Source organism: Mytilus trossulus, chromosome 5 (assembly GCF_036588685.1).
Source record: "Mytilus trossulus isolate FHL-02 chromosome 5, PNRI_Mtr1.1.1.hap1, whole genome shotgun sequence".
Taxonomy (NCBI): domain Eukaryota; kingdom Metazoa; phylum Mollusca; class Bivalvia; order Mytilida; family Mytilidae; genus Mytilus; species Mytilus trossulus.
Genome location: NC_086377.1, coordinates 37,508,852 through 37,524,537, shown reverse-complemented (window position 1 = coordinate 37,524,537; position 15,686 = coordinate 37,508,852). Strand labels below are relative to the sequence as shown.

Genomic DNA, 15,686 nt, shown 5'->3' with positions numbered 1-15,686 from the left:
GGCTGAATATTGACAATAATAAGGCCATAATAAATAATAGGTTTGTTTGCCCAAATGCTACCTACCCAGGAAAAAAGCTGCCTACTCAAATTCTTTGATTGTCCTGATTTGAAGAAGTTTTTTTTAATCAAATAGGCATGAAGACTTATAAACATCTGTTTATTTGTTGTGATGTTATGCTATTGTTTCAGAAAAAGGGAGAAGGTTTGGGCCCATTAAAACGTTTAATCCTGCTGCAAATGTTTGCACCTGTCCTAAGTCAGGAATCTGATGTACAGTAGTTGTCGTTTGTTTATGTAATATATACGTGTTTCTCGTTTCTCGTTTTGTTTATATAGATTAGACCGTTGGTTTTCCCGTTTGAAAGGTTTTACACTAGTAATTTTGGGGCCCTTTATAGCTTGTTGTTCGGTGTGAGCCAAGGCTCCGTGTTGAAGGCCGTACTTTAACCTATTATGGTTTAATTTTTAAATTGTTATTTGGATGGAGAGTTGTCTCATTGGCACTCACACCACATCTTCCTATATCTATCTGACAATGTCTAATACTTGAATTTCTTTTTTTGAAGAAAAAAAAAAGAAAATGCCTACCTTCCTACCCATTGTCTCAACCTTTGGGTAGGGTTTGGGCAAACCAAAATATTTTTAAGTATTGCCTAATATAATAATACCGTTAATAATAAAAAAAAACAATTGTTCAAATGCATAAGTGGGAATAACTCTCATATGGAGTCATTTGTAACATTTCAGTCAAAATAAAATGTTGCATCCTGAGGATATAACGAGCAATGTAGAAAAATAGATTTGTCGCTCTCTTGAAGGAGATCTCAAAACAAGAAAAACAGTGTTTAGGGAGAAAACTCTTTCAAAGAAAAGTGTTTGGTTAAACAGGGTCATTTCAAAAGCTAATAGACTGTACAATATCTTATACAAAAAAAATAAGCGACATCTTTTGAAACAAAATTACAATGCAAGAACAAAATCAATAGGTGGGAAGACCTGAATAATCAGAAAAAAATCAAAAGGTCTTCCCATGGAAAGGTGGAAAGACCTTATAATATAACAATTAAAGTCTTTGTAATCTTCACATGATATACTTTTTTTCAGGGTCAATATATCTGCTTTTCAATCTCCTACACAATTGTTATTATTTCATTTAGGCCACGGTTTTTTAATTTGTTGGTTTACGGATTTTTCCCATAAAATCGGGTCAGTCGGTCGGAAAAAAAAGAAAGAAAAAAAATCTTTCAAAACAGAAAAATATGCAAAATAAATATATATTTCACCTTGCTAACAAAATGTTTGTCTTATTTGCTGTTTTGTCATCATTTCTTAACATTTAGTTGGATGAAATATTATTGATCAGTGATCATGAACATCGCATGATATCGTTTAATAACTTCCTGTAAAAAAGGGGGGGGAGGGGTTGCACGGACAAAGACGAAATAAAATTGTCATTTTACAAACAAGAAAAACAGATTGGCGTAGCTCTCAATCAATTCCAGAAAACTTGGTAAATATAATATAAAAACTGATAAAGAAAAAAATGTAAAAACGTTATACAAAAATAAGTTTCAACACACGTGTCGAAAAACGTAATAGACTCGTCCACTGGAAAAACGACAATATCGGGTTAATCAGTTGTCATGCAATTTTGTTTTTATCCCAATGATTGATATTTATGAAACAAGAAAATTCAAATGATTTGTTAATATTCATTACTATAATTGATGTATTCCACCTGTCAACATTTGGCATTTCTCTGAGATGATGCATCTTACGGACTGATAACAAATAAGAGAAACAAACTTATTTTGAAATAGGTTTTCAACACAGGTTTCATTCCGCAAAATTATTTGCGCAAAAGACATTCAAGGTCAGTTATATTTTTAGAAACGTAAATTGGAAGTTTATTTTTCACAACAGAAAGTGTTATCAACTTTGTTAATGATTAATGCATTTCATTTTATAAAAAAAGAAACTTTTAATTATTTTTCAGGGATAATGCATTGATAAGGGTAGGCGGGAATAAAAAGGCATGAAAAGTCAATTTTATTTTTATTCTGAAAATCGGCAAAATCGGGTTGGCGGATCCATAAACCAACAAATAAAAAAAACGTGGCCTTATCATAGATTTTATAAGGAACTGTTGGTCACTATACCTTCAAAAATTAGTACAACCATTATGTGCAAGTATAACAGGATTTACTAAGTGTGATTTTTTATGCCCCACCTACGATAGTAGAATGGAATTATGTTTTCTGGTCTGTGAGTCCGTTTGTTTGTTTGTCCGTTCGTCCGTCCGTCTGTCCCGCTTCAGGTTAAAGTTTTTGGTCAAGGTAGTTTTTGATGAAGTTGAAGTCCAATCGACTTCAAAGTTGGTACACATGTTCCCTATGATATGATCTTTCTAATTTTAATGCCAAATTAGAGTTTTTACCCCAATGTCACGGTCCACTGAACATAGAAAATGATAGTGCGAGTGGGGCATTTGTGTACTGGGGACACATTCTTGTTTTTTTCTCTGTCTGTCAACTTTTGTAGCTCTATTTTAAAGCTGAAAATACTTGATTTATGATGTAATGTAAAAACATTCTTTGTAAAATTTACTGCATTATCTATTATTTTCCTTGCAGATTATTTTGTGGATAGACAATACCACACTATGCATCTACCAACAGCCTCGGATAAACTCCGTCAATCATTTTCTATTACAGATTACTTTGTAGAGAGACAATACCTCACTGTGCATCTACCGATCGCCACAGATAAACACCGTCACTCATTTTCTAGTCTATTCTATCTCAACCCAGAAGCATTTAAAGGTGAGATATATGTGTTTTATTATGAAGTTTCTACTATATCAAGATATTCAGAATAGTTGGGTGAAGGAATTTGTTCTAATATGTTATGGTGCTTCAAGATTTCAAAAATCAAAAAAGTTTTTAACTATAAACTTTATTGCAGTATTTTGATTCATTAAACAAACAATCTTCTAAACTGCCATTGGCTTAGGCTTTACTGAATTTATTTTACTGCTTACAAAGATTGAAGGATTTATAAAAGTGTACAAAGAGTTTGTTTACTGTGGATTAGTTTTTTTTTTGTTGGTACCAATTTTCGTGGATTAAGGAAAACTATCATGTTCGTGGATATTTAATTTCGTGGTTTTTCTAAAATCTGCATACAAGCCTTTATGAAATTTGGTATTTGTTGAACATTTAATTTCGTGGTTCACTAGTTCCCACGAAATCAACGAAAATTGGTACCCAAGGAATTATAATGAATCCATAGTACTGTGGATTCATTATTATATGATTGGATATTAAATTTTCCTTGATTTCACGGGTATAGGCAATTAAAGTATTTACAAGTTCAACAAAGTACAAATTCAAATACACTCCTGGGGTTGAAGTCATAAAATTTTGCTCAGTGCTCCCAGCACAAAGTCCATGCTCAAATTATGAAATCCAGCATTTTGATTGGTTGATTTTCAAGTACGAGTACAAAAAACAGTCTCAAAAGTTTTATGACTGCAAGGCCTGGATATACTTTGGCAAAACAATGATATTAAATATCCATGTTGATACATTTTATTGGAACCCAAGAAAATGAATCCACTGTACTTACACCACAGTTCAGGTGGATTTTGTTGATTCAATCTTATTACAGTCATGTCACTCTTTAATGTAACTAAAGGTTTTCTAAAAATTTGTAATTAAAAATAGAAAACTTTTTTTTTAATTTATCAGATATACTCCACTAAAGATGACTGAAAAGTAAATAAAATTCCCAGTTTATAGGTGGGATAAAGGGTACAGTCTAGAAGCCCATTCTAAGATCACTTCAATGAATGGGTGGATTAGGCAAGCTTGCACTACTTTAAATTGAACAGCTATATACAATTATCGCTGGTGTATTTAACCTTCTAAATATATTTAAATAGTAATTGTATTTATACCATACAGTGCTTTTTTCAAGTTCTGCAATTTTAATAGATTCAATATTTTCAAAAAATCACATGCTTTTATCACATTTTAGCATTATAGTTATTTCAATATTTTATTGGAAGTAGACTCTTGGAAATGAGAGCTTGCATTATTACAAATGGAGCAGCTGTTTGAAATTTCAATTGAAATAAGGTTCATAAGGTTTAAATACTGCCTTTATGTTGATTACTTCAAAATGTTTTTTTTTATGCACGAATCTATTAGTAGGGAGGCATTATTATATTAATACCAGTCTTTTTGGATTTCCCTAAATCTGTCCTTTTGTTCCATATTAGGTTTCTACATGGTTTAAGTAGCTGTATCACTAGCTAGTCAACTAACTTCATTATACATTAATTTTTTTTCAATATAAAAATAATGAATCCACATTAATTCAGTTCTAAACACTAAAATTATGTCATCAGTGTATTTAATATTCAAATTTGATAAAAGATTTTGATTAATTCCTAAACTTAAATGATTTAATTGTGTGTTTTTTTAATTTTTTATCAAGGTTGATTTTATAACAGTTTTGTTGTTGTCAATACTCATTCTTTTTGGCCAATTAACTTAATTTCAGGATGAATTTGTCTTTTCTAACGTCCCATTAAATGTAACCTAATAGAGTAAACTTAAATTTGACAATTAATAATGATAAATGGATTACAAAAGTTTTTTGATATTTTTTCCCTAATCCTGGGACGTTGATTGTACAAAAGAAGAATTAACACTTTCATTTCTTTGAACAGTGAACTGGCTTTGTGCCAACTGCCACTTTTGAGGGTGGAAATAGAAATTCGCCTGAACAGTGGTGTGAGTGAGTGTAGGATAGCTTAGTCTTAATCAGCAGAAAACATGTGGGGCATTGAAAACCTTATAGTGCTGTAAACCAGTTTAATTTTGCAGATACTTTTCTGCGGTTTAGCTCTTCCAAACTGATTTTTTAGGGGACTACAGCTTACATTATAGATTTTCTAATATTGATTATGTAATAATCTAAAAAACATATTTCCACCTCTTTATATTAACTTTTCTTTTCTATTTATAAATAGCAAAATAAGTGAATTAAATCTCAAACCAATATTTGTTGGTTTACAGAAATTAAATTTGTAATGCATCTAAAATAAATTACAGGCAAAAATGAACAATAACTGACAAACATCTATTAGATTGGTTACTAGGGTAAGGGAAGAACACTTTGGTATATAATAAGGGAGATAACTTTGAAGAAATTTGAAATGGAAATAACTTTAAGAATTTCTGAAAGGGAAATACCTTTAAGAATTTCTGAAAGGGAGATTACTTTAAAGAATTTCTGAAAGGGAGATAACTTTAAAGAATTTCTGAAAGGGAGATAACTTTAAAGAATTTGAAAAGGAAGATAACTTTTTAGAATTTGGAAAGGGAGATTAAAAGAACAAATGTTTTTTGTCTTGTTTTGCTGCAGGATTAGAAGACAAGACCGTGAGAGAAATGATTCGAGCCAAGTCTGCCTCGTTTATCACTAGTCCTGGTATATATCACCAAGAATTCATGCAGATATCAAATAAAATTAGCTATGTCATTAGAAAGGATTATATTTAAGTTATTAGAGTTAGAATTATTTCCCGTGACTGGCATGCTGGAGAGCAAAGGGCAGAAACTCCATCAAACAGCCAAAAATTTGCTAAACTGTTTGAAAGATCATTTTTTTTTGTCATTTTGAAGGCAGCTTCCAAAAGTTTCAATAACAAATTGAGCTTGTTATTTTACCATTAAAGTTTAGGAAAAGTGATTGACTGACCAATTTTAATTAGTTTTAGACTTATATGGTCCATTACTATAATTTAGAAAGAATCTTTTATGAGACTTGTGTACCACATGTTCAAATTAGAAAATCAAACACTGTCAAGGGGAATAACTCTACTTCTATTTAAATCTATTTTGAAAACTAAAACTACATATAATTTCTAACTGGAAATGATTCCTATAAGGAGTTTGGCATGGCCCGCAAATATTGTATGGTGAATATCTCCAATGTCTTTAATAAAGATGCAATGTATTGTGATTTCTGTTTATCTGGTCGTTTGGAGTCTACAATATTTTGTTTGTTAAAGTATTTATATTTGTTTTATGTCTATTTTGTTTTATGATTAATCTTCAAATCAATTTCATTGCGAGTTATTTTTAAAAATTTCAGAAGAATTTTCTTTGAAGAATTAGACGAAAAGCTTCAATTTCAAATTTTTGATTAGCTTTTCATTAAAGTTGCTGATTTAACAAGATAATCCAGGCAAACAAAAAGACTTTTAACATTCTGGAAGTCCAAATTAGAGTTTCTTACCACAAATATATCAATAAATTATGGATATATGTTATCTCCTCTAAAGTTTATATTTTTTGTCACTACCCAATATAAAGCCATAATTTAGAGACCTGCTTGTTGAAATATTGAGTTAAAATTCCTTTATTCTCAATAGGCATGAACCATTTTACACTGGACACAATAAAAAATTCAACCTGACAGAGTGACCAAAATCTCTTATCCAATCATCTTTGTACATACTCCAATAGATCCAAACAAATTTTCCTTGATATCTGCATGGTTCTTGTGAAACACGTTCTTAAGCTGTGTGTGTAAGTTTGCTTGCTTTCCCGGTTTTAAATGTATTTACAGGAGTTTGTGTCACTGCATGGCTTTTTGTCTTAGTGAGTATACAACTACTGCTTAAATTAATTATTCACACACAGTCAAAAATCTTAGTTTTGTTAGAGACTTATCATGACTTGTTTCTTTGTAATTTTATGATTTGAAAGGTAATAGAGGGACAAAAATGTGCATTCAAAATGTTTTATGAATTGTTGCTTTGTAATTTTGAGTAATGGAAGGACAAAAATGTGTGCAACAAATATTGTATGAAGCTCTGAATAAACAACTATTAAATATTTTGTACACACATTTTGTTTCTTCTATTATTCATACTTAAAAAGATCACTGTTCTTACATCTCAAAGATTTTGATTTTTTTTCAAAAATACACAATTTATAAACTGGTAAATGCTTTTGATTGTCAGATAATGATTAGAAAAAAATATAAGCAGACAGTTATAGTCATTTCTCTAATTTTTTTGCTATTTTCACATTTCCTGACTGGTGTGAGAAAAAGATTTCTCCTCACTAGTGAAAAATCTGTTCTCAGCAAATGATTAGTCGAAATTTGATTATGACGTCAAAATGTTTTGTTTTCTTCTCAATTTTCCTATTGAGACGTCATGAAAAAAGGCGACCTTGCCTGATGACGTCACATATAAAGAGCACAATTTTCTGAAAATCTTTGAAAAAGAACGATAAAAAGCATTAGAGAAACAGATTCCGACACTATAACTCGTGTATTACGATATTTCTCCACTCGAGACAGTTAAATTTTATTATTTAAAGCGCTCGGCAAGCCTCGAGCTTTAAATAATAAAATTTAACTGTCTCGAGTGGAGAAATATCGTAATACACTTGTTGCAGTGTAAGAATCTATATTTATTATATTCTATTCTTTATGAAATTATGATTTTTGACTGTTTTTTTTTGTTCCCACTGTTTTCCCTCCCTGCAGTTCTGATTTACAAGTTTTTAATATGTTTGTGTTAAGCATCTGTTTATCATATTGTACCAGTATGCTGAAATAAGTAAAACAAATATAATTCTGGAATATTCTACACATGTTAAGTTTATTATACAAATCAAGTCGTCATGGTATTATATGTAATAATTTGTCAGACCATTTCTGTTTTTTGTTGTTTTTTGTTAAATCATAAAGTTTCTTTTTTAAAGAATGAAATTCCAAAGTAAAAACTAGTATATGAAATACAAAATACAAAACAATTTTTATCCTGCATGTCAAATCCTTGCAACCTTTTCTATATGCATTGTTTTACTATATCAGTGTATATTTTAAATATTCTCTACATTTATAACTATGGATCCAGAATTTGCTTTCAGTTTGACTTTAGATTTTTTCAAAGGTCTTAATGCTTCATCCTTGTATGAACTGGATGCTGTTTATCTTGTTCTTTGTTCAACAACAAATATGCAGTTGCCATGTTCTGTCTTATATTTTTGAAATAGGTTGTTCATTAAACCAATTTTATATTTTATTTACAGTTCATTACACTGTCAATTCAGAAATATTTGTGATGTTTTATATGAGGTGGTACAGTACATAACTCTACAGGGAGATAACTTTGTTATAATCAGCTGAACGTTTTAATCATATTCTATTGTAAAGAAATATTATGCTTCTCAATGATTGGAATTAGTGTTTGTCAAATTGCAATATATCCAATGAATTTTTTTCGACAAAATGTGTGGTCCAAGTTTTTTTGAAATTTTTATATTTTTTGAAATAAATTATAAATTTTATAACAAGCCACATTAATTAAGTCAATGTATTTGATACCACCTTAATGTAAAACATGGGGTTCAATTATGGGTTGCATATGATAAAAACTTGCATTAGGGCAACTAATTAATAAAGTTCTTTGTATTTAAACTTATTTACCATCTGAAAAGGTGTCCTTCATTCTTTGCTTTGTTGCCTTCTTTTGAGTTTTGATACCAATTATAGTCGTAACGTAACCTTTCTGTACAGGGAGATACAGTTAAAGTCAACTGTTGTTTATTCTTCTTTATATTCTGCTTTAATCGATCAAAGCCATATATATAATTAAGATTATTCCTTTTAAAAGTTATTTTAAAACATTTGTATATCTGTAACAGTATTGATTGTTTATTTTTCAGCTTTTGAAGGTTTTAACATGGTGCCGTCTATCAGAGCATTAGAGACCCTCCATCATAATTTGACAATGGCACAGTTGTCAGATTTCCTGAGAAGAGCAACAACGAAGAAATTCATGAATCCCACTCCAATTGAATCTCCTGGAGGTTCAATGACATTTAGAGGTAAGTAGTTTGTGTAACTGAAGCAGTTTTAATATGATCAGCATTGCAAAAACTTGTCTTTGGGTGATTTTTTGTGGTTTAAACCCCACATTCAGAACTTTTGACTATTTTGTGGCAGCTAGCTTTGATTGATGGAGGAAGCTTGAATGCTCTTTGAAAAACCACTTACCTGTAACTGTAGTCCAAAAAGATTGAACTGATTATAACCACCACATGCAGGTTTTTTTAAAGTAAAAATCAGTTTTAAGAAAATGTTTCATGTGCATTTAAATTTCTTTATCTGATAAAGCTAAATAGACAAAAACAGATTATATGAGTTAAGTGGATCTCAATAATTAGTATTATTATGGTGACTGTTTTTCTTTTATTTTCAACTTTTATTTCAGGTGTTGGACCAAGTTTGCCGTCCTCTAGCAATTCCAGTGCAGGACCATCATCCCCAACAACGAATTCCACACCGGTAGACATCATGAACAAACTGAAGTATTATATAGACAAAGTGAAGATTCAGAGAAAGGACAGCTCCAGTAGTGATATGGATAAACAAAGAACAGAAAGTCAAACTGCTGAGAGTGTGACCAGTGATTACGATTATCAACGATCTTATAGTATATGTAGCGAAACAGACACTAGTAGTCGAAGTCAACGAACAGAAAGTCTCAGCAGTGATATGGGTAGTCTAAGACTTGATAGTGATGCTGAGAAAAGTTCAAAAAGTTTGAATAGTAACAATGGAAAAACAAGTAATAAGAATTCAAATAATGATTTGAATTGTGTGGTGGATGAAGGTAGTAAACAGAGTAAAACTAAGGAAAGTTGATGTCAGAGATGTTAGAAATGTACACTGCTTGGTCACAGCCATTTTTTTTAATCATTATATGATAAATTCAAAAGTTGTCAGGCATTTCTGTTTAACAAGAGTTGTCTCTCTTTTTAATGATAAATCTTTATTACGGGAACTTGTTATATTTATGTTATAATTTAAAAAAAATGTTATGTTGTATTACTAGATAAAAGATATGCAAGACAGGATAAAGAAGTTTGTGAAATAAATGTTTAAAATTACAATGAACTGAATATTTTGAATCACTTGCATAAACACACTGATTGTGGATTTCAAAAAGAGTGATCACTGTGTATTCTGAGCATTTGTTAAATTTTTGTTTACCTGGAAAATTAATGCCAAAATGTTAAAATACTTTTTTTTTCATTATTTGATGTTTTCAAGGCAATTACTATGTAAACTTTATAGCCTTTATCTATACATGAATATGACACAATTTGATATATTTCTTCAAATATGCCACTGATGTACTTGTAAAAACCCTATATTTTTACCTGTTTCTCAGTATTGTACAAATGTACTTATCAGTTGTGGATTATGTGCAGAAAAAATATATTATCTAAGTAGATAAAACTTTGACATTTTGTTTGTTGATATGTTCATTTAAAAGCTAGAAATCTTCAATTACTATTTGGTTGTCTGTTTTGGGGTTTCAATAATAATCGAGTTTGTTAAGTGCTATCTAGTTCATAATTTTTAGTTGATTTCTTTCAAACAAAATATTCTAATAAGACATAATAAGAAATTTATAATTCTCAGTCTAATGCAGATAGTATACCTGGACATACTCTGTTAATGATAGATAAATAACCCTGAATTTTTCAAATTGTATGTTACAGCTTACTAGCTAGTAAAATTTAATACAAAATGAATTCTCATTGTTTGCAGAGTTCCTTTTATCAAAACAATATTTTGAAAGGTTTTATTGTTTTAATTATTCAGTAATATGCTAAAGGATTATTTGATCAACAGCAAGGTCTGTTTTTATGCCCCTTTTATGGACATTATTTTTTCTGGTCTGTGCGTTCGTTTATTAATTTGTTTGTTCATTCGTCCGTCTGTCCTGCTTCAGGTTAAAATTTTTGCTCAAGGTAGTTTTTGATTAAGTTGAAGTCCAATCAACTTGAAACTTAGTTCACATGTTCCCTATGATATGATCTTTCTTATTCTAATGCCAATGAGTTTTTTTCTATTTTCACGGTCTACTGAACATAAAAACTGACAGTGTGGATTGGGCATCCATGTACTAGGGACACATTCTTTTTTATAATTTGTTTCAGTAGCAGGTCTTGTTTTACTAAATTGTTTATGTCTTATTATTGTTATATATTTTTCCATCAATTTGCAGTTGTTTTTGTTTTTCAACCAGTCTATTAGTACACTAATTCTACAATGTGACTATTGATATCAAGTTATTTATGAATGTTTTTTTATTGTTAATTTGAGGTAAATCCTATAAATATGCAGTTGTAAATGACTACAACATAGGTCGATGTTTGTAGAATTATTCAAGCAGATTTACCTCACTTTATATGTTAAGAATTTTAAAAGAATATTTAAAAAAAAAAATATGTTTAATTATTGGAAGAGATGTAACTCAACCAGATATATATGAAATCCCAAAAGACACACCTGTCTGAAACAAGAAATATCCAAGAGCACAGAATTTGATAGAAATATTTGTATATGCATGTGTCACAGAGATGCAAATCTCAATCCCTTAATAAAGAGAATTTTATTGTTGTTATGAATCATTATTCATTGCTATAAATGAAAAGATGAGGAGGTATGGTATGATTGCCAAAAAAACAACTTCCACCAAAGTTCAATGAAATGGATGTGAGCAATAATGGACAACCATACAAACTTCAACAATGAGAAAAAGTCATACCATATAGTCTGCTATATAGCCCTGACATTAAAATTATGTAACTAATTTGAGAAAACTAATGGCATGATTTTCAACAAAACACTTTACAAAAAACAAATCTAATGGCTAACATGAGATAGGCACATATAGTTTGGCGGTGCTTAACATGTTTGAAGGTGCAAACCCTCCCTTACCCTGGCACAGTGGTGTAATATTCAACATAAAAACAAACTATAATAATCAGCTGAAAAGGGTTTAGCTTATGAGATAGATACAACGTAGAAAAACGTTCTCAGGCAATGATTACCTAGCTGTATTTGGTAAAACCTGAGAAATGTTTGGTCCTCAATTCTCTTCAAAATTCGTACTTTATTTGGCTTTTTAACTCTTTTTTTATTCAAACATCACTGATGAGTCTTTTGTGGATGAAACAGGCGTTTGGTGTAAATGCAAAATTTCAATCCTGGTATCTATGATGAGTTTAATAATAAAAACATTGCATCAGCATGTTAATGAATACACCAAAATCATAAAAATTAAGATTTGAGAGTACTGTACTCACAGATTCTGACAGCGAGTTCAAAGCCAATAATGGATTATAAAAAATCCTTTATCTAAGACTAAAATACAAATCAGTACACATCCACTACACAATGAACAATGGATTTAGTGTTAAGATGCAAATTAAATTAAATAACATTATCTCCACCAAAAAGCGGGGGTGAAATCAGGTACTTTTGAAGGGTAAGTAGATCATGTTGCACACATGGCATTCTTCATACTCATGAAAATTTAAACTCTGATAAGTAATTCGATAGGTGATATTCGGTGAAAAAGAGGAGGGGATTGTAATTATTAAGATAAGAACATGTTTTGGGGATTAGAGAAAATAAGCATGCTTTCGATTTTGTTCTCGAATTGTTGGAATTTCTTTTGAAAAACTCTCGTACATATGATGGGCATATATATCCTCACCCATTGTTGTTGGAGTAAATTAAAGTAATAACTTACTTTACCATGAAGGAATACTTATAAATTACCCTCCTCATTTATCAGTTATATGTATAATTAGAGGCTCTTTGGAGCCTGTGTCGCTAACCTTGGTCTATGTGAATAATAAACCAAGGACACGGAGGGATTTATGACAAAATTGTGTTTTGGTGATGGGGATGTGTATGTAGATCTTACTTTTCTCAACATTCTTGCTGCTTACAATTATTTCTATCTATAATGAACTTGGCCCAATAGATTCAGTGGAAAATGTTAGTGAAAATTTACAATTTGACTAAAAAGGGTAATAACTCCCTAGGGGGTCAATTGACCATTTTGGTCATGTTGACTTATTTTTAGGTCTTACTTTGCTGTACATTATTGCTGTTTACAGTTTTAATATATCTATCTATAGTCATATTCAAGATAATAACCCAAAACAGCAAAGTTTCCTTAAAATTACCAATTCAGGGGCAGTAACCTAACAACAGGTTGTCCGATTCATCTGAAAATTTCAGGGCAGATAGATCCTGACCTGATAAACAATTTTACCCCCATGTCAGATTTGCTCTAAATGCTTTGGTTTTTGAGTTACAAGCCAAAAACTGCATTTTACCGCTATGTTCTATTTTCAGCCGTGGCAGCTATCTTGGTTGGTATGCCGGGTCACCGGACACAATTTTTGAAATAAATACCCCAATGATGACTGCGACCAAGTTTGGTTTAATTTGTCCCAGTAGTTTCAGAGAAGATTTTTCTTAAAGATTACTAAGATTTACGAAAAATTGTTAAAAATAGACTATAAAGGGCAATAACTACTTACGGGATCAATTGACCTTTTGGTAATGTTGATTTATTTGTAGATCTTACTTCGCTGAACATTTGGCTGTTTACAGTTTATCTTTATCTATAATTATATTCAAGATAATAACCCAAAACAGCAAAATTTCCTTACAATTACCAATTAAGGGGCAGCAACCAAACAACGGGTTGTCTGATTCATCTAAAGTTTCAGGGCAGATAGATATGATGAACACTTTTACCCTATGTCAGATTTGCTCTAAATGCTTTGATTTTAGAGTTACAAGCCAAAAACTGCATTTTACCCCTTTGTTCTATTTCAGGCGTGGTGGCCATATTGGTTGGTATGCCGGGTCACCGGACACAATTTCTAAACTAGATTAAGTTTAGTTTGGTTAAAATTTGGCCCAGAAGTTTCAAAGGAGAAGATTTTTGTAAAAGTTTACGAACGACGGACGCCGAGTGATGAGAAAAGCTCAATTGGCTCTTTGGGACAGGTGAGCTAAAAAGCAGCGTAAGCAGCAGAATAATACCAGGGTTTGAAAAATACAATTTATTATGCAGGATTTATGTTTTCTTGTCTAGATTAGATGTCTTAGCTTGCAACCAATTCAAAATCCCTATCTGTTCAACCAAATTTTTTTGCAATTTTCACACCTTTCTTGACATTTTACCGAAGTTAATTACTTGATTTGTTTCACTTAACTTGGCGGAGTTTAACAGTTCGCATCATAGACTAGTCCATTTATAGAAAGATGTTTTGAAATAAACTCATTATTGAAATGTCCTGTTATGGTAATGATCAGGTTACAATATGTAAACACTAAACTGTTTGGTAACATTGATAGGTGATTTGAATTTGGTGAAAATAAAGATAACGGCAATCATCCTTATCGCACACATTTTCGAATAGAATGTCCTTATACAAATTGAAAGGTAAGCTTCGCCTGATCAGTTAAAATAACATAGGTAATAACTTCATAGAAAACCTAAGTTTAACTTCATTGAAACCAGGCATATCATGAATTGTTCATGTATCATCTTTCTACATGCCAATTTTCAACTAACCTTTAAAGTCTTGTAAGAAAGTTTAATTAAAGAATGACATCAAAAGCACTATTTTGTTTTAAATTTGGACATCTTTTTCAAACGATCTAAATTAGAGGGAGTGAACTGATGATCAAACACCAATAGGATATTCTTCTATTCCATTTTTGTTTTGTTAAAGATAGTTTACCATTGAATTGCAGTTAAACTAGAACACATAAATAGAACAATGTAAATTGATATGCAACAATAGCAGGTGAACTTTTTGCGGTCTATGATCAGTTTTTAAGTTTCGGTAGTTGCTATTTTGGCGGCTCGAATTAAAGTATCTTAACTCAAGACGGCAACATAGCATATTTCTATAAAAATGGCTATTTTACCGTCACTGGCAATATAGTGATCGTTTTTTACCGGTTCCTTGTGAAGGTAGCACTTCTGTAAATATAGACAATGTAATTTACCGTAGGAACTCTCTTTACGGGTAAAGCTGTGCCATTTAATACGAAACTTAAAAATATATATATATATTCTAGAAGGGAAAGTTGCTATGCACTAATTGTTATTCAAAGGTCAAAACAGGGCTGTGCAGCATATTTTCAACATTTGTATTCCCCAAACCTTTCCGAGTTTGAACTTATACTGAAATTCTGTACTACCCCTTTTTTCACTTTGGGTATTCCTTAGAATTAATTTTTCACCGCTACTTTGTGTTTTTATAGTGGTAACATCCCAACATGCCCAAGTCATTTCTCTATGAGATAAAACATATAATTCGTATAAGGAAACCAGTTAACAAAATATACATGAATATTATATATCTCCTCTAAAGAGGTGAGGCTTGTGAAACAGCTGTATTTACAAAGTGCAACCTACAGAGTGAAATGTTATATCTACTTTTGAAAAGTTCTACGAAAATGTGTACTCTCAACATAAAAGAATTAGATAATCACTGATATATGAGGAGTTGAATTATAAAACGACTAACAGTATTTGTGATACATATAATCGTTTTAATATATGTAGCAGTCAAAGTGGAAGTAAGAATTTATAACAAGAAATAAAAGTCAAAATATTGAGCATCCATTTGACGATGATTTGTTGCAATAAAATCATGAAAACGTGTAGTTGGAATTATCTGTCTGAAATCAGTCAGTGTATTAATGCTACATATTTATGCATAAGAATAAAATCTCCGATTTTTACTTAATGTTATA

At 30.9% G+C, this 15,686-nt stretch overlaps 1 protein-coding gene across 23 annotated transcripts in view; it reads left to right on the top strand.

The window, feature by feature from the left end:
• Positions 1–11,507, top strand: part of LOC134718820 (inositol hexakisphosphate and diphosphoinositol-pentakisphosphate kinase 2-like) — a 93,482-nt gene extending 81,975 nt beyond the window's left edge. For 11 of the 23 annotated variants that reach the window (XM_063581572.1, XM_063581584.1, XM_063581580.1 and 8 more), the window contains 4 exons: positions 2,636–2,824; positions 5,436–5,501; positions 8,759–8,920; positions 9,307–11,507. In XM_063581572.1, coding sequence (XP_063437642.1) covers positions 2,636–2,824; positions 5,436–5,501; positions 8,759–8,920; positions 9,307–9,740 — 851 coding nt within the window. In that variant the 3' untranslated portion in view covers positions 9,741–11,507. The remainder of the gene's footprint in view (positions 1–2,635; positions 2,825–5,435; positions 5,502–8,758; positions 8,921–9,306) is intronic. The other 12 variants (XM_063581593.1, XM_063581592.1, XM_063581590.1 and 9 more) reach the window with 6 other exon arrangements.
• The last annotated feature ends 4,179 nt before the right edge of the window (positions 11,508–15,686 follow it).